General features: G+C 45.5%; 1 protein-coding gene across 10 annotated transcripts in view; it reads right to left on the reverse strand.

The window, feature by feature from the left end:
* Window positions 1–27,828, reverse strand: part of PAX2 (paired box 2) — a 143,941-nt gene that overhangs the window by 75,977 nt on the left and 40,136 nt on the right. For 9 of the 10 annotated variants that reach the window (XM_082223631.1, XM_082223633.1, XM_082223629.1 and 6 more), the window contains 2 exons: window positions 10,597–10,682; window positions 426–545 (listed from right to left, as the gene is read on the reverse strand). In XM_082223631.1, the coding sequence (XP_082079757.1) occupies window positions 426–545; window positions 10,597–10,682 (206 nt within the window). Of the gene's footprint in view, window positions 1–425; window positions 546–10,596; window positions 10,683–17,142; window positions 17,261–27,828 lie in introns of those variants that run through there. The other variant, XM_082223632.1, reaches the window with a different exon arrangement.

Consider the following 27,828-nt stretch of genomic DNA (forward strand, 5'->3'; position numbering starts at 1 on the left):
AAATATTTCTAGGGGGTTGGGTATACAAAGTGGATCTTTCCAGAATCACCCTTTTGCTGCCTTTGATTAGGAATTCAGGATAAGCCACCTTGGTGTGAGTCCAAGGCTCCATCTAGAAACCGGGAGGGGAGTTTGTGCCTTGGCTCCGGGAACGAAATCGGCTGGCTTTGCCTCCTAACGAGAATTCAGCTGGTCATGAAAGACTTTCCGGGCCAGACGAGTTGTTGTGGTGGTGGTGGTGATGGGGAACCATCCCTAATCTACGACTAATCCAATATGCAAAGCACCTGCGAATCCTGGTCCAAAACTGGAGCTTAGGGATGGTAAGAGGGAGGGCAAAGAGAATGGGAATGAGAGGGGCAGAGCATAGGGGGGAGAAAGAAAAAGGAAATAAAAAGGGGGGATGAACCCCTCCCTCCCCCTACCTTCGTCACGTTTCCTCTTCTCTCCATTCGACCGAGGAATCCCCAGAATCCCATTAATGGAGTAGGAGCCCACCGGATCATTGGAGGCACTGGAGACGGGAGGGGAGGCTGTACTGGGAACTGGACAAAATGAAAAGGGAGAGAGGCCCATGAGGAGAGCAGAAGGTAGAAAGCTACAGGAGCACACCCTAGCCTCTCCAAAGGTAGCCCTGCTCACCCCGCTAAAGGAGACCCCACCCCTTCGCAAAAAAATGCCTTTCAGTAGTCAACATAGCTTGTAAATCCTTTGCAAAACACTTATTTCTGTCACACAACCTATCTCAGGATGTTCAAGGCTGGCTAGAATTCTCCTGGTTACACCGGAAACCCCAGCTCTACAACCGAATTCGCCTACAGTGGTACCTCGGGTTACAGACGCTTCAGGTTACAGACTCCGCTAACCCAGAAATATTACCTCGGGTTAAGAACTTTGCTTCAGGATGAGAACAGAAATCGTGCAGTGGCAGCAGGAGGCCCCATTAGCTAAAGTGGTGCTTCAGGTTAAGAACAGTTTCAGGTTAAGAACAGACCTCCGGAACGAATTAAGTACTTAACCCGAGGTACCACTGTATGTCTATTTTGGTTTGTGTTTTACAAGACTCCGTTGTGCGTAGGATTTATTTACTTATTTTCAGAATGGAAATGTGTATAATGCATTTTTTTAATAATAGTAAAAATCAAAGCACTGTACAACACACACACATATATATAATCTCCTATAAAAAACCAAAATCATAGATCACAGTCTAACTGTAAAAAGAATATATTTTCCCCTCTCTCTCTTTAATTGTCTGCAGAAGCCTAGCAGATTAGAAAAGTTTTCAGGAAATGCATAAAAATTGAAGATGCCTCCTGAATCTCTGTTGGAAGAGCATTCCACAAGACTAGGCATGGCGGGTTGGCGGGTTCGACTCCCGAAACTGTCCGTTCGACTCCCGAAACTGTTCAAAAACCAAGGCGCAGCTTCTGATTGGCTGCAGGAGCTTCCTGTACTCAAACGGAAGCTGCGCCAGACGTTTGGCTTCCGAAAAACGTTCGCAAACCAGAACTTCTGGGTTTGCAGCGTTTGGGAGCCGATTTGTTCAACAACTAAGCCGTTTGCGAACCAAGATACCACTGTAATTGGTTACTGGAGCTCACTGTTGCTGATAAGTGTCACCCAGTTAAACAACACATTTCCCATATGACTGTACAACTAACCAGCAAAATCCCATTTTCCTTCCAGGGTAAGTATCTGCATCCCAACACAAGTTAAACGAGTCTGTCCTGTTTTAGCACCTGAGGCGAAATGGGAATGTAGAGCCATCTCCCCACATCGCTGTGGCCCACTTTCGCCAGCAACTGAGCACTGCAAACCCGTTGCCAAACTCAGCAAATAATAACCTTAGTCTATTCCGCCTGCCTTTCCTCTCTGTGACATCAGGGCACCACGGCCAATCACTGCCAGGCGTCTCATCACCATTGCCACCACCACTATAAAATCCCTCGCTGCTGTGGTTTCAAAATTTCCTGCCCCTGGGGAACCCCTCCTTCCTCAGTTTATCAGCCAAGGAAACCCTAAGCTAGCCACAGAATCTCTGCACATTTTAGGGGTTCTGGGACACAGAGTAATCTCGGTCTGCAAGGAGTATCCCAGAAGGGGTACTGTTTAAGCAGATATGCAGACACCACTAAGATCTTAAGCAGGAATTAGAAAGCCATTCCTGCAGCACTCCCCAGATCAAGAGAATGTACTGGAACACATTGCTCAGGAACATCTTAATGTGCAACCAACAAAATACACAATATCCTCTTGCTGTGCATTCTGGGACAAGACTGGTGATGGCAGGTTTTGAGCAACTAACCTCCCCTTACTAAATTTCTGATCAAGGAATTCCTGATAAGCTTTCTAATAAGCGCCTTTAATTGATAGACTGGCTTTCTGCTTGCAATTCTGTCTATTCTATCTGTTAATAAATTATAATTAAACAAAGTCACAACTTGCATTTTGGTCACCTGCCACCTTTGCAAAGGCGGCCGTTTCCCATACCTTAACCATAGAAAACTTAACCATCTAGTAAGCAAAATGACTATTGCCAGAAAGAAAATATAGCTCTAAGGAGCTTTTAGAAATCAATTTGGGGAAAATATGAGCTATTCCCAGTTACATCAACAGAACAGTTCAAAACGACTACAAAACCGTCAGTATCAGGATCCAAATATATAAATTCGGGTTGCAATAATCAACCAATTCATTTGCTAGACTAATTTGTACTATAATTTATATATATCAATCACTATTTTTAACATCAGTATGTACAAAGACTGCAGGTGGAGAAGTAGCAAGAACCTAACTTCTGAAGAACCAGAAATTCAGCAGTTGCAGGGAACAAGCATATTCATCCAAGAGGAATAAATCCCAACCTCTTTTGAACAATTAGCTCTTCATCAGGGGCCTGACAGAAAAAGAAATAGGCTACATCTATTACAGTTTCTTAGATGACTAGCTCCAAAATGAGCCACTGACATACGGACTCCCTCCGTGGCAGCTGAGCCTGCAATAGATTTGAGCTAATCCTGATTCTGACAGTCCCCTAGAGAAGAGCTAATTGCTTTTAAAGAAACGTTGGAATCTATACCACTTACTCGGACTAATAAAGGTGTCTCCTTGCACCTGTTGGGTTCCTGCTTGTTTCGCGCTGCCCTTTGGTGTGAGCTAGAGGTGTAGATAGGGACGCGGGTGGCGCTGTGGGTTAAACCACAGAGCCTAGGACTTGCTGATCAGAAGGTCGGTGGTTCGAATCCCCGCGACGGGGTGAGCTCCCGTTGCTCGGTCCCTGCTCCTGCCCACCTAGCAGTTCGAAAGCACATCAAAGTGCAAGTAGATAAATAGGTACCGCTCCGGCAGGAAGGTAAACGGCGTTTCCGTGCGCTGCTCTGGTTCGCCAGAAGAGGCTTAGTCATGCTGGTCGCATGACCTGGAAGCTGTACGCTGGCTCCCTCGGCCAGTAAAGCGAGATGAGCGCCGCAACCCCAGAGTCAGCCACGACTGGACCTAATGGTCAGGGGTCCCTTTATCTTTACTTTTAGAGATGTAGATAGCACATGTACCGTGCCAGATTTACGTATAAGCTAAACAAGCTATAGCTTAGGGCTCCACTCTCTTGGGGACCCCTCAAAAATTTAAAGGGAAAAAAATGGATGTACATTTCCAAAATATAAGATAAAAAACAAATAAAATAAAACCTACATACAGCAACAGTGTTTTGTGTTGTGTAGGTTCCTATGTTGTAAGTCATGGGCCCTGCCTGCTAGCCTGCTCCCTAAAATATCACTGGTTTACTCATTTCTATATATAGGGTACCATATAGCATATAGTCAACACAAAAAACAGCGACAATTTGTTGTTGACAAAGGACAGCTGGACATATAAAGGGCCCCATTAGCTTCAGTAGCTTAGGGCCTCATCAAACATAAATACGGCCCTGCACATGTGCAGAGGTGCCAAGTTGCCCCTGAGACTGAGTGGGCCTGGCGTACAGGCATGTGCATTACATCAGTTGGGTCCCACATGGCGTGCAATGTTACATCATCTAAAGGAGGCCAAGCACTCTGGAGGAGCCAGCCAATGAGGCGGCGCCACATCTGGCTCCACACTCGGTCTCCTCCAGCCTCTCAACACTGAGACGGCTCAGTCTATTTCCAACAAATATTATAGAATCATAGAATTGTAGAGTTGGAAGATCTAGTCCAATCCTAATATGCAGCTGTCCCATACAGGAACCAAAGCTGCAATCTTGGTCAATCTTGGTGGTACCGTGGTACCTCGGGTTACATACGCTTCAGGTTACAGACTCCACTAACCCAGAAATAGTGCTTCAGGTTAAGAATATTGCTTCAGGATGAGAACAGAAATCGTGCTCTGGCAGCACGGCGGCAGCAGGAGGCCCCATTAGCTAAAGTGGTGCTTCAGGTTAAGAACAGTTTCAGGCTAAGTACGGACCTCCGGAACAAATTAAATACTTAACCTGAGGTACCACTGTATTTAACTCAGAGTAGACTTGCTAAAATGTGTAAGTCCGAATCAGATAAGTGCTGGAGATGTAATGAGGTTGAGGGTACGTTTATCATATGTGGTGGACTTGTAAAAGGGTAAAAGAGTATTGGGAAATGATCTACAATGAACTGGGGAAAAACGTTTCAAAGTACCTTTTTAAAATACCACCAGATTCCTTTTTGTTGAGGATAGGTCAGAAGGTATTTCCCAGATGTCAAAAAGGACTATTTATGTTACTACTGCGGCCCGTGTTTTGCTATCCCCAAAATGGAAAATGAGCCAGGTCCCAACCAAAGAAGAATGGCAACTTAAACTGACGGAATACAGTGGTGCCCCGCAAGACGAACACCTCGCGAGACGAAAAACTCTCAAAACAAAAGGTTTTTTCGTTTTCGAGTTGCTTCGCAAGACGAATTTCCCTATGGGCTTGCTTCGCAAAACAAAGCTTGCCCCACAAGCTCCGGGGACAGCGGGAAGCGCAGCACGTCTTCCCCGCTGTCCTCGGACCTCTTTTGAAGCAAGGGGCGGCGGGGAGAATATCGCTTCTCCCCGTTGCCAGCCCTGCAAGCTCCGGGGACAGCCTTCCCCTCTCTCCCTGGACCCCTTTTGAACCAAGGGGCGGCAAGGGGGAGAAGCGAACTTCTCCTCTCCGCCCTTTGCTTCAAAAGAGGGGGCAGAGCAGCGCTTCCCCTCTGTCCCCAGACGGTCTCCATAGGAACGCATTAATTGATTTTCAATGCATTCCTATGGGAAACTGTGCTTCGCAAGACGAAAAACTCGCAAGAAGAAAAAACTTGCGGAACGAATTAATTTTGTCTTGCGAGGCACCACTGTACACGCAACTTGCAGATTTAACATATAGAATAAGAGAGCAAGAAGAATGTACATTTAAAGAAGACAGGAAAATGTTTACTGCGTATATGGGTGAAAATTGTGTTCATTTCAAAACACTGGTAGCATTAAGATAAATTCAAGAGGCAAATAAATTTGGATGGATGTAACAATGGCTTACTGAATGGTTTAGTTCATGTAAATAGGCAGGGATGTGTGGTATGCAAAATGAACCACAGAAAGAGAAAAAAGGAAGTAATTGATTTAAGGTTGTTTAAATGACTATTTTGAAATGTAAATTAGAAAATTTAATTAAAAATTATATAGAGTATTATATATATTTTTATGGAAAACTTGCAATCTTGGTATTAGCAATGCACTCTAACCAACTGAGCCATCCAGTGCCAAGCTGTTGAGGGGGCCGGTGACACCTTGTGCCCCCACCAAGTTGGCGCACCTGAAAATGCTTGCGCCATTTATTTATTTAAAAGAAGTAGTAGTATTTTTGCGCAGAACGTCTTTTTCATTCATGCAGGTTAATTTATGAAATTTCATTGCTTAAATAAATAGAATACGCCGAGGTCTCTGTGGAGGTGTTGTGAAAAAAATCACAGCACAGCAGAGCACATGTGTTCTGACCAAGACTTGAAATGTTGATTTTACTCATGGATTTAAGCACTCCTTCTTCTTCACTGTTTCCCATGCTTCAGAAACTGAATCTTCCCTACCTTCTTTTTTACAGGCCAAAGAATGGGGAATTCCACCTCAAAACACCTGGCGTGGAAGTAACCTGAGATCTAACAGATTAATGCGCTGGATTAATCAACTGACGCTGATTAATATAAACCTTGATAAACCTGTGAGGCGGTGACTTTGGGATGGCAAGGCCACTCCGGTGCACCTTTTATCTCCTCTTGCCCCAAATATGGTTCAAACAACAACAGCTTCCTCCATAATGCTCCCATGGCAATAGATCGCAGCTTGAAATTGCTCCCCGCATCCCCAGCAAACTGGACTGTGGAGAAAGTAGCATTGGCACATGGAAGCGCAGAACAGCCATGTGTGTCCTTGGCAGCTGATGCCAGAAAAGGAGAGCACGGTGCTATCACCACCTCATGAGCCAGAAGGCTCCTTCAGACAGAAGCTGGGGCCATCACTTGTTTATGAGAAAGGACCTGCTTCAGTCTCATGAGCATGGAGGTGGAGGAGAAAATGGCCGCAGCTTGGAAAATCACCTATAATAGATTAAAGAAGGGAAAAACCAAGGAATGCTGCAGTTTCTGTTGGAATCTAGGTGGGTGGGAAAGGAGCCCTGATAAGAACACCAACCCCTGCATCCTGAGGCCTTGGACAACAAGTAGGGATGGTCATGAAGTATTTATTATTTTATTGACTGACTGACTGACTGATTGTACTCTGGGCAGCTTCAAACAAAGTATAAAGGAACACACCAAAACATCAAACATTAAAAGCTTCCCAAAAGAGGGCTGCCTTCAGATGTCTGTGAAAAGTCATAGGATTGTTTATCTCTTTGGCATCTGGTGGGAGGGCGTTCCACAGGGCAGGGGCCACTACCGAGAAGGCCCTCTGCCTGGTTCCCTGCAACCTCACTTCTCACAATGAGGGAACCACCAGAAGACCCTCAGAGCTGGATCTTGGTGTCCAGGCTGAACGATGGGAGTAGAGATGCTCCTTCAGCTATACAGGGCCAAGGCCATATAGGGTTTTAAAGCTGGGAAAGGAGACATACTGGAAAGAAGAGCCCTAGTTATACTACGGTGTGAGTGAGAAATGTATCTTTCTCCATGCTGAAGAATTATTGTATGTGAGAGTTGCTCCCCCCTCATTGCCCCTCAAAATCAAGTGTTCCTGTGGAACAAACAAAAATGTCTGCATAGCTATGTCCAAAGTCCGTTTTGGGGGCCTTATCTGGCCCACCGGTCGGTTTAATCTGCCCCTGAGGCAGTTTAGCTCAACAACTTTGGGGTAAAATATATTTTAAAAACTTCATGCCTAAAAAAAGGTCAATAACTTTGGTCAGTCCTCACGCCCCTTCACTTCATCAAATCTGGCCCCCTTTGAATAAAGTCTGGACACTAGTTGCAGTGACTATAATTTCATTTGCAAAAATTATCTTCCCACTCTGATTTTAACAACCCTTTGGAGGGCTGCACACAGGACCAGCCTAATTTATTATGTTGCCAGAAGGATGGGAAAGATGTTGCCTCTCCCAATTCCACATACAAAAACTGGCTGAATGCTGTTAATAGGATACTTACTGTCCACCACACGTAAGGTAGCAGGCCAAATTGGGGAGCCTCAGGAGGGCAGTGAGGCAACAGAGGGCCAGGGGCTCAGGAAGAAAAGCCACCGGTAGCTACTGCTGCCTGTTGTCTGGTGATTGCCTCACCTTGCCTAATGGTAGGGCCAGTCATGGCTGCTCATCCCCCCCTTTCTACTGTGGGTGTACACACCACCCCCTTTTGAGTAAATAATGCAACAGAAAGGCTATTTCTACTCTCACCCAACCAACCTACAGCAATTGGATTGGAGTTAGTGCTACTATATTACGAATAATAAAACTGGAGAGGACTGTTTATTTATACTTCTGGGAATGCTTGCATAACTCTTTTAATGAATATACAGTCGTACCTTGGAAGTCGAACAGAATCCGTTCCAGAAGTCTGTTCAACTTCCAAAACATTTAGAAACCTAAGTGCAGCTTCCAATTGGCTGCAGGGAGCTCCTGCAGCCAATCGGAAGCTGCAGAAGCCCGGCCAGACGTTCAGCTTCCAAAAATAGTTCGTAAACCGGAACAGTCACTTCTGGTTTTTGATCGCCTGGGAGCCAAAATGTTCAAGAACTAAACTGTTCGAAAACCAAGGTATGACTGTACATTAAAAAGGTAAAGGGACCCCTTTAGGTCCAGTCGTGACCGACTCTGGGGTTGCGGCGCTCATCTCGTTTTACTGGCCGTGGGAGCCGGCGTTTGTCCACAGACAGCTTCCGGGTCATGTGGCCAGCATGACTAAGCCGCTTCTGGCAAACCAGAGCAGCGCACGGAAACACCGTTTACCTTCCCGCCAGAAGGTATCTACTTGCACTTTGATGTGCTTTCAAACTGCTAGGTTGGCAGGAGCAGGGACCGAGCAACGGGAGCTCACCCCATCGCTGGGATTTGAACCGCCGACCTTCTGATCAGCAAGTCCTAGGCTCTGTGGTTTAACCCGCAGCGCCACCCGTGTCCCTGACTGTACATTACTCAGGCGATAATGTGCCATGCACAGACTTGGGGAACAGTCCAGTGGCCACAGCTGGTTATATCTTTGGAGCAAAAACCTTCAAGGAGGCTGGATTGAGCTGTTCCACCCCTCTATGTGCACAGACTCTGGTATCCTTTTTTTCAGCTTCCAGACCGTATACAGGAATATTTGGCTGCTGGGCACAGAAATAGAATCTGCATGCCCATTTCCTCAAAGGCTGTTCCTTCCCTGCACTGCAGTCTAGCTGCATCCCAGCTTCCAGTGTTTTGGAGGAGAAGTTCTAGGAACGTCTAGGCATTGGAGAACAGGACAGCTCCTACATTTGCCCCCTCGCCTCTTTGGCAAACTTACATTATTTGGCAGCTGATCTAATTTAAGTACCTTTCACTTCCATGAGACAAAAGTCGTATCCCTGGGGAAAAGGCTATTCAATTAATTCTAGCCTCTGCTTAGACTTCTATCACTCCCTCTGTGTGCACACACTTATAAAACCTGCGTAGAGCAACACCATTTTTTGAAATGTGTACTGTACATGGATATGAGGCACACTGCGTTTTTGATCCTGCAGGAAATGGGCTCTAATTGCTAACTGTGGTTCCAAGGGATTTTTTCACACAGGTACAAGGCAGGTTTCTGAGGCGGCGGCAGCAACTTGCTCCTCCGAAAGGGAAGATTTGTTTGCTGCATAGATGTGCCCCAAGCAATGGGACAGCAAAGCATTCGCACAAACATGAGGAGGGCCTTGGAAGAGCAGCTGCAAGCTGCCACTCAAACATACAACTTCTGTGCCCAAGATCTAAGCCTAGCTAGAGGACAGGCTCAATGCTCCTTGGGCCTTGGGGAGACATTCATGAAAGCTTTGCCTCACTTAACCTTGTCCTTTTGTTTAACTGTGTGCTGGACCTGTGCATAGCTGTCAACCGTCCCTTATTTGGCGGGAAACTCCCTTATCCCAGCGCCGTGTCCTGCTGCTGTCCCTTATTGATGATGTCCCTTAAATTCCCTGGGTTTCATGCTCGCCCGGCTCAGGAGGGAAGCAGCAGCTCAGGGTCCTCCGCCGTGAGAGAGTGAGAGAGAACGCGCATACGAGCTGCTGCGTCTCCGTCTCTCCCTTTTCCCCTCAGGGGTGCGTCGTGAGGAAACGGGTTGCGGCGGGCGGGCAGGCAGCCCCTCTCTTGCGAGACTTCTGCTGCGCTGCCAGGGGAAGCCGGAGGCGGCAGTGGCGGCTGAGGAGGCTGCCTGAGGGAGGAGGAAGAGGAGGGGATGGGGAGGGATGCAGAAGGGCGGCGCATCAACGGCTGCCGTGATGCTGCTACCGCCTCATGTTGGGCTTGTGGGCGAGATTCTCTCCCCCCCCCCTCATGGGCGGGGAAGGGCCGATGGAACTTCTCGTGCCAGGACAATGGCAGCCCCGACGTGCTGCTTAGCATCCCCTTCAACCAGTGCAGCATCTTAATTTAGTGATTTCCCCCTCTGCATCCCTTTCATAACTCTATTTTTATAAAACATTTGTCCATCCATAGTTCAAATTTTTACTACAAGTTTTCTGTCAATCCTACCAATGTATGTAAATCTTTACAATAGCTTTTCAGCTAAATTATAAACTTTCCCCATTCTTTATTAAAGAGGTCCTCTTCCTGGTTTCTAATTCTGCCTGTAAGCTTTGCCATCTCGACGTCGTTCATCAGTTTTGCCTGCCCCTCTTCTTTGGTCGGAGTTGTAGACTCTTAGGATCATTTAGTCCAACCCCCAGCAAAACACAGTCAGTGGCAGCAAAAGGAGCATGGCTCCATCAGTGCCGGATTTCTGTATAAGCTAAGCAAAATCCCTTATTTTGGCTGCTGATCCCTTATTTTCGAGGCTGCTGGTTCCTTATTTTCAAATCTGTAAGTTGACAGCTATGGACCTGTGCATGAGACCACTCAATTCCTGACATTACTTTCTCCCTCCCTCCCTCCCCCCGCCCCGCCCTGCCATCCCCACCTCTCTGGTTTCATCTTACCTATAGTATGTCCAGGTGCAGTGACTCCAGTCGCACTCCCATCTGGTGTTGGGTGGAATGGCTGCTGCACTTTGGTTCGGATGATCCTGCCAAAATAGAACAAACAAACATACTAGCTATTAAATCCGTCTAAGCTCATTTGCCAAGTTTCCATGTCAGTTTTTAAATTCCGATTAAAAGTCCTCACGAAAATGTGAAAAACGTATTTGAGCGAGCGCTTCTCTTAGCATTCATGTTCTTGAATGCAATTTTGCAAAATATGCATATTCTTTTGAAAACAGTTTCTCCTAATATATGCATTTCTAAATTTTTTTTTGGTAGTAGAATTGTACGGGATAATTCAGAGAAGTGCAGATTTCAAAAGGTGGCTGTGTTTCAATTTGCATATTGCTTCTGAAAGTTCAAATTAGCTAAATTAAAATATGCACCTTTTCTCCCTACCCCCAGTCTGAACCTGAAGGATGGAGACTGCAAGTGAAAACTCAGGCATGTAGAATGTATGTTTTGAATTATTATTATTATTAATTATTATTATTAGTATGAAAATACACTTTGTGTACCAGTGACCAAGAGCCACTCAGCTCAATGCATTATGGGAGTTGGTTTGCATCTCACTTAATGAAGTAACTGTTTAGGGCTATAATTTGATTCTTACAAGAGAAAGAAGCGGGTTGGAGTAAACTGCCCTTAAGGATGGTCTAGGAAGTTTAGCAGCATGTAAAGAATTTTTTAAAAGACATATAGCCTTTGCCATTTTCTATGAGGATCCCTTTTATTGGTGAAAGGATTATCAACATCGGGTGAAATTGCAAGTTATACTCAGAGTAGCCCCCCTGACGTTAATGAGCCTAAGCTAGCGCCATTAAATTCAACATACCTACTCTTGAGTAAAATTTAGTTGAATACCACCCATTGTTCTTAACATCTTCCTTTATATACAGAACCATACAGAGTAATTTAAGCGAAAAGTAAGTCTTGCACCAAGTCTTACAAGATAAATATTGAGATTAGGGATGGGACAAGAGAACAGGCAGAGGGAAAGAAAAGAAGAGACAAATGTAACAATCTGTGTATGAGTTCAGATGTAGTTATGCTTACATAGGCTCAGGGCCAGCCCTACCATTAGATACAGTGATAATACCCACCTCTGGTGGCAGGTGCTGGGCAACATTAATGGTGTCCCCCATCAGTGTTCCTCCTGAGTCTCTCACATGGCCTATTCTGCACTCACATGTGGCATTTTGCCCTAAGTTGTGGTAGAGAACACGATCCCCTTCACCAAGGTATTGAAATAATATTCAACTAGCCGTTCAGCTGGCTTCTGTATATGCAATGGCAGTGGAGGCGCCATCTTGTATTTTGCTTCAGGCAATAAAATGCCTTGAGAGGTGGCTCTGCTTAGACTTCATTATGGTTGGGAAGGTTGATGAAGGCTGCAATCGTAGGAGTATTTACCAGGAATCCCTAGCAAATTCCATTAAACTTGGAAGAGCTTCCTTATGAGTAAATATGCTTAGGGACTGGATGAAGAACAGGCCATGGGCTGTAACAAAGCTTTCAGAATGTCAAGAGTATTTGTAGCTGGCCAGAAAGGATGAAACTAGACATGAGGTTGGAAAATCCACAGTTTTTAAAAATGCAAAAGCTATTGTGGGGAGGGTGGGTTATGTAACTGGGACTGTGGTGCTGGTGAAAGGGTAAAGGGACCCCTGATCATTAGGTCCAGTCGTGACCGACTCCGGGGTTGCGGCGCTCATCTCGCTTTGTTGGCCGAGGGAGCTGGCATACAGCTTCTGGGTCATGTGGCCAGCATGACCAAGCCGCTTCTGGCGAACCAGAGCAGCGCACGGAAACGCTGTTTACCTTCCCGTCAGAGTGGTACCTATTGATCTACTTGCACTTTGACGTGCTTTCGAACTGCTAGGTTGGCAGGAGCAGGGACCGAGCAACGGGTCTCTCTCTCTCTCTCTCTCTCTCTCTCACACACACACACACACAGAGAGAGAGAGAGAGAGAGAGAGAATGAGAGATTTCCTAACAAAAAAATCACATGCCCTCCAAAGCAGCAGGGGAAAAAACACAGGTGCCATATTTATTATATATTCTTGCCCGAGGGGGAAATAGGAACTTCAGGGCATGATTTTAATTGGGAAAATAGCATAAAGGAAAACAGTTAACCCTTCGCTCCTTCAGAGTCGCATCCAATCTGATTCAGAGAGCCTGATAGACACCCTGGTAGTTATTACATTTGAAAAAAAACACACACAGGAGATCTGATGACAAATCTCCCAACAAAGTAAAGGTGGCAGCCCACAGAAGCACAGGCTATCTTACAGCTCTTTCTCCCAAAGGCCTGGTGTCCAGGCACTTTGCTATACTCTACGATGGGGCTTGTATCCCAGGGACTGCACAGTCTTGAGAACCAGTCTCTGAGACCCCTTGCATAGTTGTGAATCTGAGTAGTGTCTTCAAGACATAAACAAAACAAAACAAACTGTATGGTTTGCCTATCTGCTCATGTAAGACTTTCCGTCTTGACAATTCAATACTGTCCTCATGAGAATTCAACTCTAGAGCTCCTTTTCAGGAGAGGGAAAAGGAAAGTCTCCCTCTTCCTGCCTCCACATTTCCAAGAATAATATTTTCTCATTAGTTGCCACAGGAATACATAATTCTGAACGGATCAGGAAAGAGTGTGACTTTGGTGTCAGAAGTGAAACTTGCAGCTTTGTGCCACCATGAAGGAAGTGGACAAAAAAATGATCCAAATTGTCATGGCTGACAAGGTCAGCAGAGCTCCCTGACCCAGTGATACAGAGATGGTTTAACCTCTTTGTTGAACATAGATCTTGTAGACATTGTACATTTTCTCAACACTTAAGAGTTCTGCTGTGTGGGATTAGGCTTCACAGGAAGCAAAAAGCGAGAGAAAAGCAAACAGAATAGTATCGTGCTGGGGCTCTGGCAGACACAGACCCTCAAAGTGTCCCTATTTTCCAGGGATAGTCCCAGATTTACAGAAGCCATCCTGGTTTCTGATTTGATCTCCGAATGTCATCCTTAGGATGTCCCTATTTGCATGGGAGAAATGTTGGAGGGTATGGAGTTATGAGACCCCCATGCCAAGGAGATAAGTAACTGTACAACCTGTAGTGGTTCTAGGGGTTGCTTGTGTGTAAATCAACGCCACCCTTGGGCTGGTTGCCTGAATGAACCCTTTCTGTCTGGACAGCCGGCGCGTGGCTGTCTCAATCGCTGGCAGAATCCGTTAGTGGGCGTTTCTTGAACTTCTTCCAGCAAAGAAGCTCTTTGACGCCTAGTCTCCGCCTACTTTCCCTGCGCGGAAGCCTTCTGCGCAGGGAGGGTGTGGGTATCAGAGGACCCGTGCTCTCCCCACTGGTTCCCGGTGAGGAGTCTTGGAGCCACTTCGCCGATTCCCCCATCTGCCCCCCTTCTCCACTGGTGTTACGCTGATTTCCTTCCCCAGAAGATGTGCTGCTTCTCTCCCTCCCGGGACGCTCTCTGGAATCCCTCTGGAGCCCTCCCTCTCCCTCTGGCTCCGATGGCAGTTCCCTGACACAACCTTTAGAAGACACCCTCTATAGAGAAGGGGTTTTTTATGTTCAATGTTCTGTTTTGTTTTTATATACGTTGGAAGCTGCCAAAAGGGCAACCCAGTCAGATGGGTGGGGTAAAAATTGATAAGAAGAAGAAGAAGAAGAAGAAGAAGAAGAAGAAGAAGAAGAAGGAGGAGGAGGAGGAGGAGGCATCCCTACTTTCATCAGAGAAATGTTGGAGGGTGTGGGACTGTAGAAAGGCTCAATCCTTAAGAACAACTCTTTATATGTTCTAGATCCTTAAACTACATGGTAGAAAAGTTGACAATGGGGACAGAACATTCTTTATGTATGCTACAACAGCAGCAGGAATACTCATAGCAAAGTATTGGAAGACACAAGATCTACCCACTTTGGAAGAGTGGCAGATGAAGGTGATTGACTACATGGGACTGGCTGAAATGACTGACAGAATCCGAGACTAGGGGAAAGAGACGGCGGAAGAAGATTGGAAGAAATTTAAAATTTATCTTAAGAAATATTGCAAAATTAATGAATGTTAAAATGTTGTGGTTATATAAAGTAAGGGTTACAGCTGTTAAAGATTAAGCAAAAGACATGAAAAGGGAAAAATCGGATAAAATTAAGGGCAATAATTTGCTGAAATAATTTTGGGAATTGGAACGCAGAAAGGGGAGGTATGGGGAAGTCGATGAAGTAAGTTTATGGGGAAAAAAGGAGTTGAAATTATACGTGTTTGTTTGTTACTGTATGTATATTTTTGTATCGTGTGTATTGTATGTGTTTTTAAAATTTGTGAAAACTTAATAAATATTATATAAAAAAAAGAAAAGAAAAGTTGACAATGAGCACACAGAACAACAACAAAAAACATTTAGAAGACTAAAGGGGGAAAGACAGTATATGCAAAAGCCTTTACATAATAAGAGACACAATATACAGTCATACCTCGGGTTACAGACACTTCAGGTTGCGGGGGGTTTTTTTGGGTTATGGACGCTCCAAAACCCAGAAGTACCGGAATGGGTTACTTCCTGGTTTCGGGGGTTGCGCATGTGCATAAGTGCCGAATCGCAACCTGTGCAAGCGCACACGCCGCGCTGCGGGTTGCGAATGCTGCGGGTTACAAATGCGCTTCCCACACAGATAACGTTCGCAACCCGAGCGTCCACTGTATAGACTTCAATATATACGTTGATCCTAGAAGTCTCCTACACAAGCTGCGTGAATTTAGAGTATTTTGTATGATAGCAGAAAACAGACACAGCAAGCTTATCAGAAAATAGGTAGAACACCATAATATAGAATCTAAAGAAAGGACAGGGTAGGTTGTATAGTATTGCAGACCCTCCAAGTGTCCCTATTTTCCAGGGGAAGGCCCAGATTTACAGAAGGCACCCCAGTTTCTGATTTGATCCCAGAACATCACACTTTTTCTTAGGAGATCCCTATTTTCATCATAGAAATGTTGGAGTGTATTGAGCTATGTGACCTCTGAGTCAAAGAGATACGGTAAGTAACTATACAACCTTTAGAAGACATCTGAAGGCAGCCCTGTATAGGGAAAGTGTTTTTTTCAGGCTTAATGTTTTGTTATGTTTTTATATATGCTGGAAGCTGCCCAGAGTGGCTGGGGCAATCCCGTAAGATGGGTGGGGCATAAATATATTACTACTACTACTACTATCATCATCATGGAATAGGACAGACCTGCTTCTTGGGAGAAAAGCAATGACAAACCTAGACAGCATCTTAAAAAGCAGAGACATCACCTTGCCAACAAAGGTCCCTATAGTTAAAGCTATGGTTTTCCCAGTAGTGATGTATGGAAGTGAGAGCTGGACCATAAAGAAGGCTATCACTGAAGAATTGATGCTTTTGAATTCTGGTGCTGGAGGAGACTCTTGAGAGTCCCATGGACTGCAAGAAGATCAAACCTATCCATTCTTAAGGAAATCAGCCCTGAGTGCTCACTGGAAGGACAGATCGTGAAGCTGAGGCTCCAATACTTTGGCCACCTCATGAGAAGAGAAGGCTCCCTGGAAAAGACCCTGATGTTGGGAAAGATGGAGGGCAGAAGGAGAAGGGGACGACAGAGGATGAGATGGTTGGACAGTGTTCTCGAAGCTACTAACATGAGTTTGACCAAACTGCGGGAGGCAGTGGAAGACAGGAGGGCCTGGCGTGCTCTGGTCCATGGGGTCATGAAGAGTCAGACACGACTAAACAACAACAACAACAACAACAACATTGTTATTGGAGAAATGTTGGAGGGTATGGTGCTGTTCTACAGTTAACCAACAAAGTGCCCTTGTGAGTTTTCCAAAGTTACCTGGTTGATCACTATTGGACACAGGCGGCTAAACTAGATGAGTCTTTGCCTGGCATGGTTTGGGGAGGGGAGCAGCAGTATAGCTGCCATGACCTTTATGTTGTGGCTTTGAGGTACCAAGAAGCACGCTCTGAAGGAGATAAGTTCTAGAGCTGCCCGGCAATTGAAGACAGAAAGGGCCAGATATTACAACTGTTCCTTCCGTGCTCCCACAAAGCACCCTGAAGTGATGCTTGCGTGAGCATATTGATCCCACCTCTGTGCTCGCACCGCCTCCCCTCCAGCAGCCCCAGGAAGCAGTGATGGGGTGCAGGCAAAGGCATGGAAATAGAAAGCTATAAATTATTTGTGACAGGAAAGCAATAGTGCCGGATAGCTACGCACAAGTCCTGTGTCACTATTAGATTCCTTTTAGCCTGATGACACTCTAAGAGAGGTTAAGTGTCTGGTGGAATCCTATACGTGGGGAGCAGGGGCAGCCTGGGAGAAGAACGCTCTGCAGAGAGGGGTTATATCAATTCTTCAGGCCAATAATATTCCTTTCATTGATCACAGCCCAAAGTTCAAAAATCTCATTACAGCTTGGCAGACCTGGAACTTTTCAAAAATCAATAGAGTGATATAATGTATGTATACTTAGTAGAAATGTATCTATTCATCAGTCCGTCCGTCCAAAATCCGCCCGAGGGGTTCCGAATGAAGCCTACACATTGTATCATGTTCGGCTACGTAGCCATGTATTCGCTGTAATAAATGAGACCCGAAGTCTCCCTGGCAACCTCGGGTGACACACAATGAAGGGAATTTCCTGCTTTTGGTGTCATCACGGCAGGTTCTATTCATACTGTGGTTCAGCAGAGCTGCCCTCGCTCGACTTAGGGATTTGCACAGCTCTTTTGCTCCCAATAACTCAACTGCAAGCTTCTCTGAACTGTCTCCTGGACTAACTCAGGAAGCACAGATGTTCTAAGTCCCTCTTTGAAGCTTCTGCACAACCGCGTGAGCTGTGATTTGCATCAAAAGGTAAGGGGACCCCTGACCATTAGGTCCACTCGCGGATGACTCTGGGGTTGCGGCACTCATCTCGCTTTACTGGCCGAGGGAGCCGGCGTACAGCTTCCGGGTCATGTGGCCAGCATGACTGGCCAGCTTCTGGCGAACCAGAGCAGAGCACAGAAACACCGTTTACCTTCCCCCCGGAGTGGTACCTATTTATCTACTTGAATTTTGACATGTTTTCGAACTGCTAGGTTGGCAGGAGCAGGGACCGAGCAATGGGAGCTCACCCCGCCGCAGGGATTTGAACCGCCGACCTTCTGATCGGCAAGCCCTAGGCTCTGTGATTTAACCCACAGCGCCACCCATGCCCCATGATTTGCATCTAGGACTTGCAATTTGCGTAACTGTTAAAAGGTTCCTGAAAATTTGATTCTGCTCGATTGCTGCGTGTGGAGGGCAGATACCTACTCTATGGTAACCCTTTGCCAACATCTTCCCCCCCCCCCAGATGGACTTAGTAGATGTGTGTTTTGGGCACACATTCCCAAAACTGTTGAAAGGAAAAAGACATCCAACTAAAGATTCTTAAACTATATTGCTCTGGGGCCTGTTGTTTCCCCATTTAGAAAAATATGGGCAGGTGACTGCTACGAGGGGGGGTGGCTGTTGGATTCTCTAGCCTTTATCAGAGGTAACTGGCCACTTTCCCGGCACTCGACTTGAGATCCTTGTTGACCTCCCCGTCTGCGTCTCCTGGCAGGATACAGGCAAGGTCACGATCTGCGATCCCACTCAGCGTGAGAGGGACACACCACCTCCCCCTCCTCCCTGCTTCCCCCAGGGAGGGGAAAGAGACAGACAGAAATCTATTTACATGTCTTTATTTCTGTCTTTGCAGCAGTACAGAGAAACGTGTCTGCACTCTCCAGTCTCCAACAGTAGAGAGACAAAACTCCACCCTGTACTTCCAGTACAGGTCAGATGACACTCTGAGCTAACATCCGGTGCTCAGTACAGTGAATAGACTGCCCCTTTGTTTCCCTGGTACAGTCCCCAACAGTTACATCCTGTTTAGCATTCCAGCCAGCTGCAGCTCGCTCTCTCATTGCTGCTTTTTCCTGACAGGGGCTCTCTCCACTTCACAAGTTTTACAGCAAATCAGCACAGTGTTGTTGTTTTTAAACCCTAAGAAAAATGTTTGATATATTGGTGGAATAATAATAATAATAATAATAATAATAATAATAATAATAATTATTATTATTATTTATTATTTATATCCCGCCCATCTGGCTGAGTTTCCCCGGCCACTCTTGGCAGCTCCCAATCAAGTGTTAAAAACAATACTGCATTAAATATTAAAAACTTCCCTAAACAGGGCTGCCTTCAGATGTCTTTTAAAAATAGGATAGTTGCTTATTTCCTTGACATCTGATGGGAGGGCGTTCCACAGGGTGGGCGCCACCACCGAGAAGGCCCTCTGCCTGGTTCCCTGTAACCTCACTTCTCGCAGTGAGGGAACCGCCAGAAGGCCCTTGAAGGAGGACTTCAGTGTCCAAGCACTGAAGAGAAAGGAACTGTATCACTTACTCAGTGTTGATGTTTTATATATAGCTGGATTCAAAATTTCCAGTTTTGCCGTGAACATCCACCACACAGGGTAGGATGAGAAGGTGAGCAAAAAGATCAAGTGATATATATACAGTACTGATATAATCCCCTGTGGATTATAACTAGATAATGGAAGCAAGTAATTCAACAAAAATCCATTGCAGATTAAAATACACCCTGACTTGTTTGGTGTGAACAGGTGTTTGCTGATTTTCCCCACCAAAAAAATAAATAAAAATAGACATTTTAAAGTCAGGTAATATGATGCCTTTTCTTTTCAAATATAAATGTCATTTCATGTGCCCAAATCAATTACTTCACGCATAGCCATGGATAACGTAATCACTACTGAAATCTATGTATACTACATCATAAATGACAAAACCAAATATTAGTTTGCAACAGATAAGATTCAGTTCAAGTTCCAGTGGCAGACCAGAAGTGGAACCTGCCTATCAATAAAATATCTGCAAAAAACCTTAAATTATAGCATTTATTCACACTGAATAAAATAACTTAATTATCAGTATACTTTTCTCAACACCACCACTCTGTATCCTACTAGTTAAGTAAGTCTTATCGTCTACTGTATTCCATCTGTCACATACATTGGAGCCAATCCCCTATACAAGGGTTGTCTGTTATTTTCTGTTTATTGGCTATCTCAATTTGAGCACCTATTAGCAGACTGCACCAATTGCTGCCTATAATCATCCCCCAAAAGGAGACATTGTGAGGCAAGTGAGAGTACGAAGGACTAATTCAAATGAAGTATTTCCAGAGATCCTCAATTGCCCAGCACATAAACCACATGTGGAAGTCATTCTCGTGAACAGCATGCTACTATGTATAAGGGTTATTGCATCTACTTAGCCTTTTCTTGAACCAAGTTATCTGGTTGAGGAAAATATCAAACTTTCCAGCCCCACAAAACTCCTTGTCAGGTAGAATGACCCAAAGGAGAGAACCTAGGACTTTCTAACACAAGCAGCCCCTCCAACAGTGAGCTACAGGAACTACCCAATTTCTCTTCCACAAGAATACCTTGCATTAGTACATGAGAGCAAAAGTTACAATGAAATGAATCTTCAATCTTCTAGATTTCAGCAGTGGCAGTGTGTTTGAGGACTGGGACATTTGCAGGGAAACCAAAATGCTTGTTTACAAAGCTGTTGTACTACCAACCTTACTGTATGCGTGTTAAACATGGACCACTTATAAACGCCAACAAAGATTCCATCAACAGTGTCTCCCAAAAAAAATTGCACATCACTTGGGAAGACAGGCAAACTAATGCTAGTGTACTGGAAGAAGCAAAGATCACCAGTGTCAAAGCAATGATTCTTCAACATCAACTTCGTTGGACTGGTCATGTTGTTCGGATGCCTGATTATCATCTTCCAAAACTATTCTATTTCGAACTTACAAATGGAGAGCTGGTGGTCAACGAAAGAGTTTTAAAGACTCTTTCAAGGCAAATCTCAGAAAATGTAGTATAAACACCGACAGCTGGGAAACACTAGACTGCGAGTGCTCCAATTGGAGAACAGCCTTTACCAAAGGTGTCATGGGCTTTGAAGATGCTTGAACTCAGGACAAAAGGGAGAAACATGCTAAGAGGAAGACACGCTTGGCAAATCCACACCGTGATCAACTCCTGCCCAGAAACCTATGTCCCCACTGTGGAAGGACGTGTGGATCCAGAATTGGCCTCCATGGTCACTTATGGACTCACTGTTAAGATCATGTTCATGGAAGACAATCTTACTTGGCTACAAGTGATCGAAGAAGAAGATGATGGTGATGAAGAGGAGCTAAAATTCTGGAGCACCACCCAACCTCTCTCGCTTCCTTCTACAGCATTATTTTGGCGGCCCACGCAGCACGGTGCCCAGGGTGACGGCAGAGGTCGTGCTTACCTATAACTGCCTTTTCTGGATGCAGACAATGTCAGATCTTTAGGGTCCCTTCCAACTTTACAGTTTGATGGTATCTATGATTCTAACTAGCAGCTCTAGAGCTGACTTTTATCTAAGGGCAGATTCACACCATGCATTCAGAGTACAGCAAACACACATTTGCCATACCCTCCAACATTTCTCCAATGAAAATAGGCATGATGATGATGATGATGATGATGATGATTATGCCCCAGCCACTCTGGGCAGCTTTCAACATACATAAAAACATAATAAAACATTAAAAACTTCCCTATACAGGGCTGCCTTCAGATGGCTCAGGGGTCAATAACTCCATACCCTCCAACATTTCTCCAAAGAAAACAGGGACGTCCTAAGGAAAAGCAGGGCAATCCACGATCAAATCAGAAACTGGGGGTGGCTTCTGTAAATCCAGAACTGTCCATGGAAAACAGGGAGAGTCTGAATTACTTCCCTCCTGGGAACTGTATTGTTCAGTATTTTCAGAATTGCAGCTATGTGAAGGGGAGGATAAAGTTCTAGTTTAGCTAGGGTTGCCATATTTCAAAAAGCGAAAATCTAGACAGAAAAGTTATTGAGCTTTTTTTTCAGTTTTGGCCAAAGTCGTTGAGCAAAATCACAAAGGAAATGGAATTTTTTGAGCTATTTCTGAGGGAAATTGGCAAAAACGACTGCCATACGTCCAGATTTCCCCAGACGTTTTGCTGATTTCTGCCCAGACACTGCATGCGGTTCAAGTATTACAGATATGTCTGGGAAATTCTGGAAGTATGGCAACCCTAGTTAGCATTTCGGGATTTCACCATGAGCTGTAAGCTGTGTGGGTTACTGCCTGTCCAAATATGGTGTGCCTTGCAGACAATGGGATATTTTTGTTTACAGATCTCTCTCTCACACAAATATATAACACACACCCCTCGGGCAAATTGTGAGTACACAAGCCTTTATTTTTAATTTTTGCCTTTCATATTATCCTCAAGAGTTACCTCACACCTAAGACTACGCTGCATTTGTGTATATGCAGCTAGGAGAACATAGCCTTGGGAAAATATCTCTCCTTTTTTCTATGTATGTGCAGGACATTGTGTGTGTAAGAAAGAATTATGAAATACTAAGTGAATGTGCCGTCTATCCCATTGATTTTTCAGACTCCAACTTGTCTTTCATCTCTTTCCTTTTGTTATCCTGGGGGCATGGCAGCAAGCCCCTATTTTAAATACCTTTGCTTCCTCCCATCTCCTCCTCCCCCTCTCCTCCAAAAAAGTGTCAATATTTTATTTGGATTTTTAACTTCACTCCATAACAGTTGCTTGACCTCCTGACTCGTACGAGTCACATAAATTCTGAGACTTTATTCAGGAGCCATGTTCCTGCTATTGAATAAGCAATTTGGGAGGATGAATTAATGACTTGTGCTGTTGCTGGAAAGTCCCTGAAGAAATATTAAAATTGCTTGCAGACTGAATCAATACTCACTGAACACTGAGCATGAGGACTTGGGTTGTTTTTATGGCACAACAAACAGAAGCATTGGGGAAAGGAAAGGGGGTCCCTGAATACCCCACAAGCACATTCACTCCTTCCCTCAACCTTCTTCAATATCAGCTGATTCACGCTAAGACCAAAGGTCCTGTGTCCTGGATTTGAAACCCAGGACAATGATCCCTTCCTCTTTCCACAGCTGACGTCTCTTGCAATTGAAGGTCCATCTTCTTAATGGAGGTGGGGGTCTGTACAGGATCTCCCTGACGCTGCTCAACGCCTGGAGCCCTTCCAGAGTTTGCTCTTAGGAAATGGGAATATTAAAACTGTCTGTATGTGACAGGTGCAGGCAGCTAGAAGCAGTAAATGTGGATCCCATTCTGAAGATCAAGGGCTGCCTTGAGCCTGTTGGAGGAAGCACTTCTGGGCATGTCTACTGATTTGTAGCATTCTACAAGGCTGGAAGAGACGCGGGTGGTGCTGTGGGTTAAACCACAGAGCCTAGGGCTTGCCGATCAGAAGGTCGGTGGTTCGAATCCCCGTGATGGGGTGAGCTCCTGTTGCTTGGTCCCTGCTCCTGCCAAACTAGCAGTTCAAAAGCACGTCAAAGTGCAAGTAGATAAATAGGTACCCCTCTGGTGGGAAGGTAAATGGCGTTTCCGTGCGCTGCTCTGGTTCGCCAGAAGCGGCTTAGTCATGCTGGCCACATGACCCGGAAGCTGTACACCGGCTCCCTCGGCCAATAAAGCGAGATGAGCACTGCAACCCCAGAGTTGGTCACAACTGGACCTGATGGTCAAGGGTCCCTTTACCTTTACAAGGCTGGAAAAGGATCTGGGCAAGGCATAAAAGCATAGGAACCTGCCCTAAACAGAGTCAAACTATTGGTCCAAGCTGGAATGTGCTTAGCAGCTAGGAGAAGCTATATTTATTAGATATTGTTCTTCCTTCCTCACGTTTGTGAGTTCTGCAGAGTGCTACCCCTTTGCAGCTTAAAAGGGAACCTTAGATATGGTACTTCAGCCTTCCGATTTAAGTAATCCAGAATGAGAAAACAACGCCACTCTCTGCTCAGGCTCACAGTGACCTTTGGCACAGTAAGTTACAGCTGCCTGAGTCAGTAATCGAGTTACGAAGACACACTTAAGCCTAGCTTTAAAATGCAGCCTGACTTGCAGATGTTCTCGCACTGTACACATGGTGGAGAAGAGCAGAAAGAATGTGTGCCCAGGCAAGGAGAAATATCCACAGCTTCACCCTATTCCTGTTGGGGTACAAAGGGAAATGACCTCACAGAGTCCTCTCTAGCAAGTTGAAACCCAAAGGCAGGTGGGTACACCCACAGCTCTGTCCTCCAAACATGACAACCTTACCTAATCACTGCCCCCCCCCCTGCATTGTGCTGCCTGAGAGACCTGTCTCCTCCTGTCTAAAAGTAGGGCCGGCCCAAAGGGCATCATCTTACCCACAACTTGGGATTGAGCCTAGTATATGATCACCTCTAATACAAAGATTTGCTTTCCTATGGACATATTAAACTGGCATAGCCTTGGCGCGATCTCCCCACCAACAGTGGTGTTGCAATGGGGGGGGGCATGGGGGCGGTACGCCCCGGGTTCCATGTCTGCAGGGGTGACAAGAAGTCACTCCACGGGGGCTTGCGGCAGCACAAGCAGCCATTGCGCCACTGCCACTGCCTTTGGAAGATCCTCCATTCGTGGCTGTAGCTGTGAGCAGAGGATCTTGGCACAGGCAGCAATCTGCTAAGTAAAGCACATTTGCAGCATTGAACGCATGCACTGTACGTAGCAATGCCACATGTGCTGTATAGCAGTTTGCGCCCTACTTAGTGATGCCTGCCCCGGGTGTCCCTACGCCTTCCTTCGCCCCTGCCCACCAAAACAGAGTTAACAGGCGGAAAGAATAAATGCTGCCATAAGCATGCAGTACGCATAGCCCACTAAAATCCCCTTGATTCCTATAGGGGTTGCACAGAACTAATAGAGAGAGCTGGACTGCCTTGAACAATCATCATCTCCAAGTCAGTTCTCCAGTAAAATGGCAATATAACAGTGGCCTACTTTCCAGGGTTGTTGTGAAGATGGTGGGACTGCAGCAGACCCTTCAAGCGTCCCTATTTTCCAGGGACATTCCTTATTTAGAAAAGCCATCACAGTTTCTGACTTGATCCCAAAATGTCACACTTTCCCTTAAAAGGTAAAGGGACCCCTGACCATTAGGTCCAGTCGTGGCCGACTCTGGGGTTGTGGCGCTCATCTCACTTTGTTGGCCAAGGGAGCTGGCATACAGCTTCCGGGTCATGTGGCCAGCATGACTAAGCCGCTTCTGGCGAACCAGAGCAGTGCACGGAAACGCCGTTTACCTTCCCACCAGAGCGGTACCTATTTATCTACTTGCACTTTGACGTGTTTTCGAACTGCTAGGTTGGCAGAAGCTGGGACTGAGCAATGGGAGCTCACCCCGTCGCGGGGATTCGAACCGCCGACCTTCTGATCGTCAAGTTCTAGGCTCTGTGGTTTAACCCACAGTGCCACCTGCGTCCCCCTTAAGATGTCCCTATTTTCATTGGGAAAATGTTGGAGGGTATGGAATTATCCAACCCCAGAGCCATCTGAAGGCAACACGGTATAGGGAAGGTTTTATTTAATGTTTAATGTTTTTATATATGTTGGAAGCTGCCCAGAGTGGCTGGGGCAACCCAGCAAGATGTGCGGGGTATAAATAGTAAAATTATCATTATGGAATGGGACGTCCCTGTTTTCATTGGAGAAACGTTGGAGGGTATGCTGAAGCACATTGTATATGTTAAAAAGTTATATATAAATGTAATTCAGTCTAACCAATGTGCTGGCCTGGGACTCCAGCCATCTTGATGCAACATTTGATTCCCCATCCTGACTTCCTTGTGTGTCGAGGTCACTTTCCAATCTGTTAGTGAATAAAGGCACACTTTCTCTAGTCCCAATGTATGTTGTTTGTGACTGTTGTCTTATAATTCCTTGGCAAATTTGTACACACACCCCGTCCCGTTTTTCTTTTAGTCTTGTCTGCCTAGGCAGCCGTTACTGTATGTTAATACCTATGGTTGCACTGCTCATGCCTATGTGCTAGTTTCATTGATCCTATCAATATTATTTTGTAATTCCCTCTTCAACATTGACTTAGCAAGCGGTCCCAGAGCTCCTGTGTATTGAATAATGATGTCAGGGTTTTGTAATAGCCTCTTGTCAGCACAGGGAGTGCATTTGCCTTTCCTGTGTCAACAGCTGCGATAATTTTATTTTGTGATGCTCACTGTGTTCCAGAAATTGTACTACAATGGCTTTGTATCGCAACCCACGCTACCTTCTCTGCCGGGGGTGGGAGACCACGCTGGAAAACGCACGCTCACATTTATAAACAGCACAGCGTCGGGAGATGTAGGCATCTTTTTCTGTAATCTGTATTCGTATTTTAACCCCTGCCCCCCACCCCAGACGCAAACACGCCTAAATGAGACACTTAGGCCTAGCCAAACCCTGCACTGCTAACTAACTGTGTACATTTTTATCACTTAGTCTTGTGTACCTATGTTATCATGCTTCCTGTGTGAAAAGGTATACGTCCATGTTGACATTCTGATACGGAGAGCCGCTAAAAACTGACGCTAGCAAATGACTTAGTAATAAACCAAGCACTGCCCTGGTAACCTACAGCCTCTGTGATATACTAAGTTTGCAACCAGATAACTACACTTCGGTGAGGCTGAACGAAGTCCCATCCAAAGAGGCAGACTTAACGTTTGCTAAAAAGACTACAAGTACTGCCAGATGAAAGTGAAGATGTGCATGCAGATGAATGAATGAATTAGTATTTATCATTGCAGAGAAAAAGACTATGGTAAACAGTGACGGTTGCACCAGCTGGCACAGGGACACGGGTGGCTCTGTGGTCTAAACCACTGAGCCTCTTGGGCTGGCTTGCCAGTTGGAAGGTCGGTGGTTCAAATCCCAACAACGGAGTGAGCTCCCGTTACTCTGTGCCCGCTCCTGCCAACCTAGCAGTTTGAAAACACACCAGTGCAAGTAGATAAATAGGTACCACTGCGGCGGGAAGGTAAACAGCATTTCTGTGTGCTCTGGCTTCCGTCACGGTGTCCTGTTGCACCAGAAGCGGTTTAGTTATGCTGGCCACAGGACCCAGAAAGCTGTCTGTGGATAAATGCTGGCTCCCTCAGCCTGAAAGCGAGATGAGCACTGCAACCCCATAGTTGCCTTTGACTGGACTTCACTGTCCAGGGGTCCTTTACCTTTTTACCTGCACCAACTGATGCACAGAATTCCATATGCATCTCTGGATTACTAGATGTGCTATTGTTGTCTTATGTACAAGCATGTATGCACATATTTTCATACAGAAGATCCATGTGGAAGGCTGTTCCTTCACATGGGTGGTGATTACTGGATTGGGACATACAAGCCATATCAGCAACCCCTAAAGGAGGGCTAGCAGCCCCTCCAATTGTCCCTATTTTCCACAGAGAGTCCTAGATATACAGAAGACGTCCTAGTCATCCCAGAACACCCTGTTTTTCCTTAGGACATCCCTATTTTCATCATAGAAATGTTGGAGGTTATTGAGTTATGTGACCCTCCGAGCCAAGGAGATAAGTAACTATGCAACCTTTAGAAGACATCTGAATTCAGCTCTGCATAGGAAAGTTTTTTTTAGAAATGTTTCTTGTTTTATTATGTTTTTATATATGTTGGAAGCCGCCCAGAGTGGCTGGGACAATCTAGTCAATTGGGTGAGGTATAAACAATATAATTATTATTATTATTATTTAGGGCATCCCTATTTTCATTGGAGAAATGTTGGAGGGTATGGACTAAATTAGCTGGGATGGCAACAGCCCCATTTGTTTGCTTCTGTGATTGCCCTATTCACATGTAAAGTGAGAGGCATAAAGGGGTTTATAATAGGAGCATTGTAAGGAGCATGTAGGGGCGCAGGTGGCGCTGTGGGTTAAACCACAGAGCCTAGGACTTGCCGATCAGAAGGTTGGCGGTTCAAATCCCTGCGACGGGGTGAGCTCCCGTTGCTTGATCACTGCTCCTGCCAACCTAGCAGTTCAAAAGCACGTCAAAGTGCAAGTAGATAAATAGGTACTGCTCCGGCGGGAAGGTAAACAGCGTTTCCGTGTGCTGCTCTTGTTCACCAGAAGTGGCTTAGTCATGCTGGCCACATGACCCGGAAGCTGTACGCCGGCTCCCTCGGCCAATAAAGCGAG

The sequence above is a fragment of the Podarcis vaucheri genome (genome assembly GCF_965113315.1).
Source record: "Podarcis vaucheri genome assembly, chromosome: 5".
In the NCBI taxonomy this organism is placed as follows: domain Eukaryota; kingdom Metazoa; phylum Chordata; class Lepidosauria; order Squamata; family Lacertidae; genus Podarcis; species Podarcis vaucheri.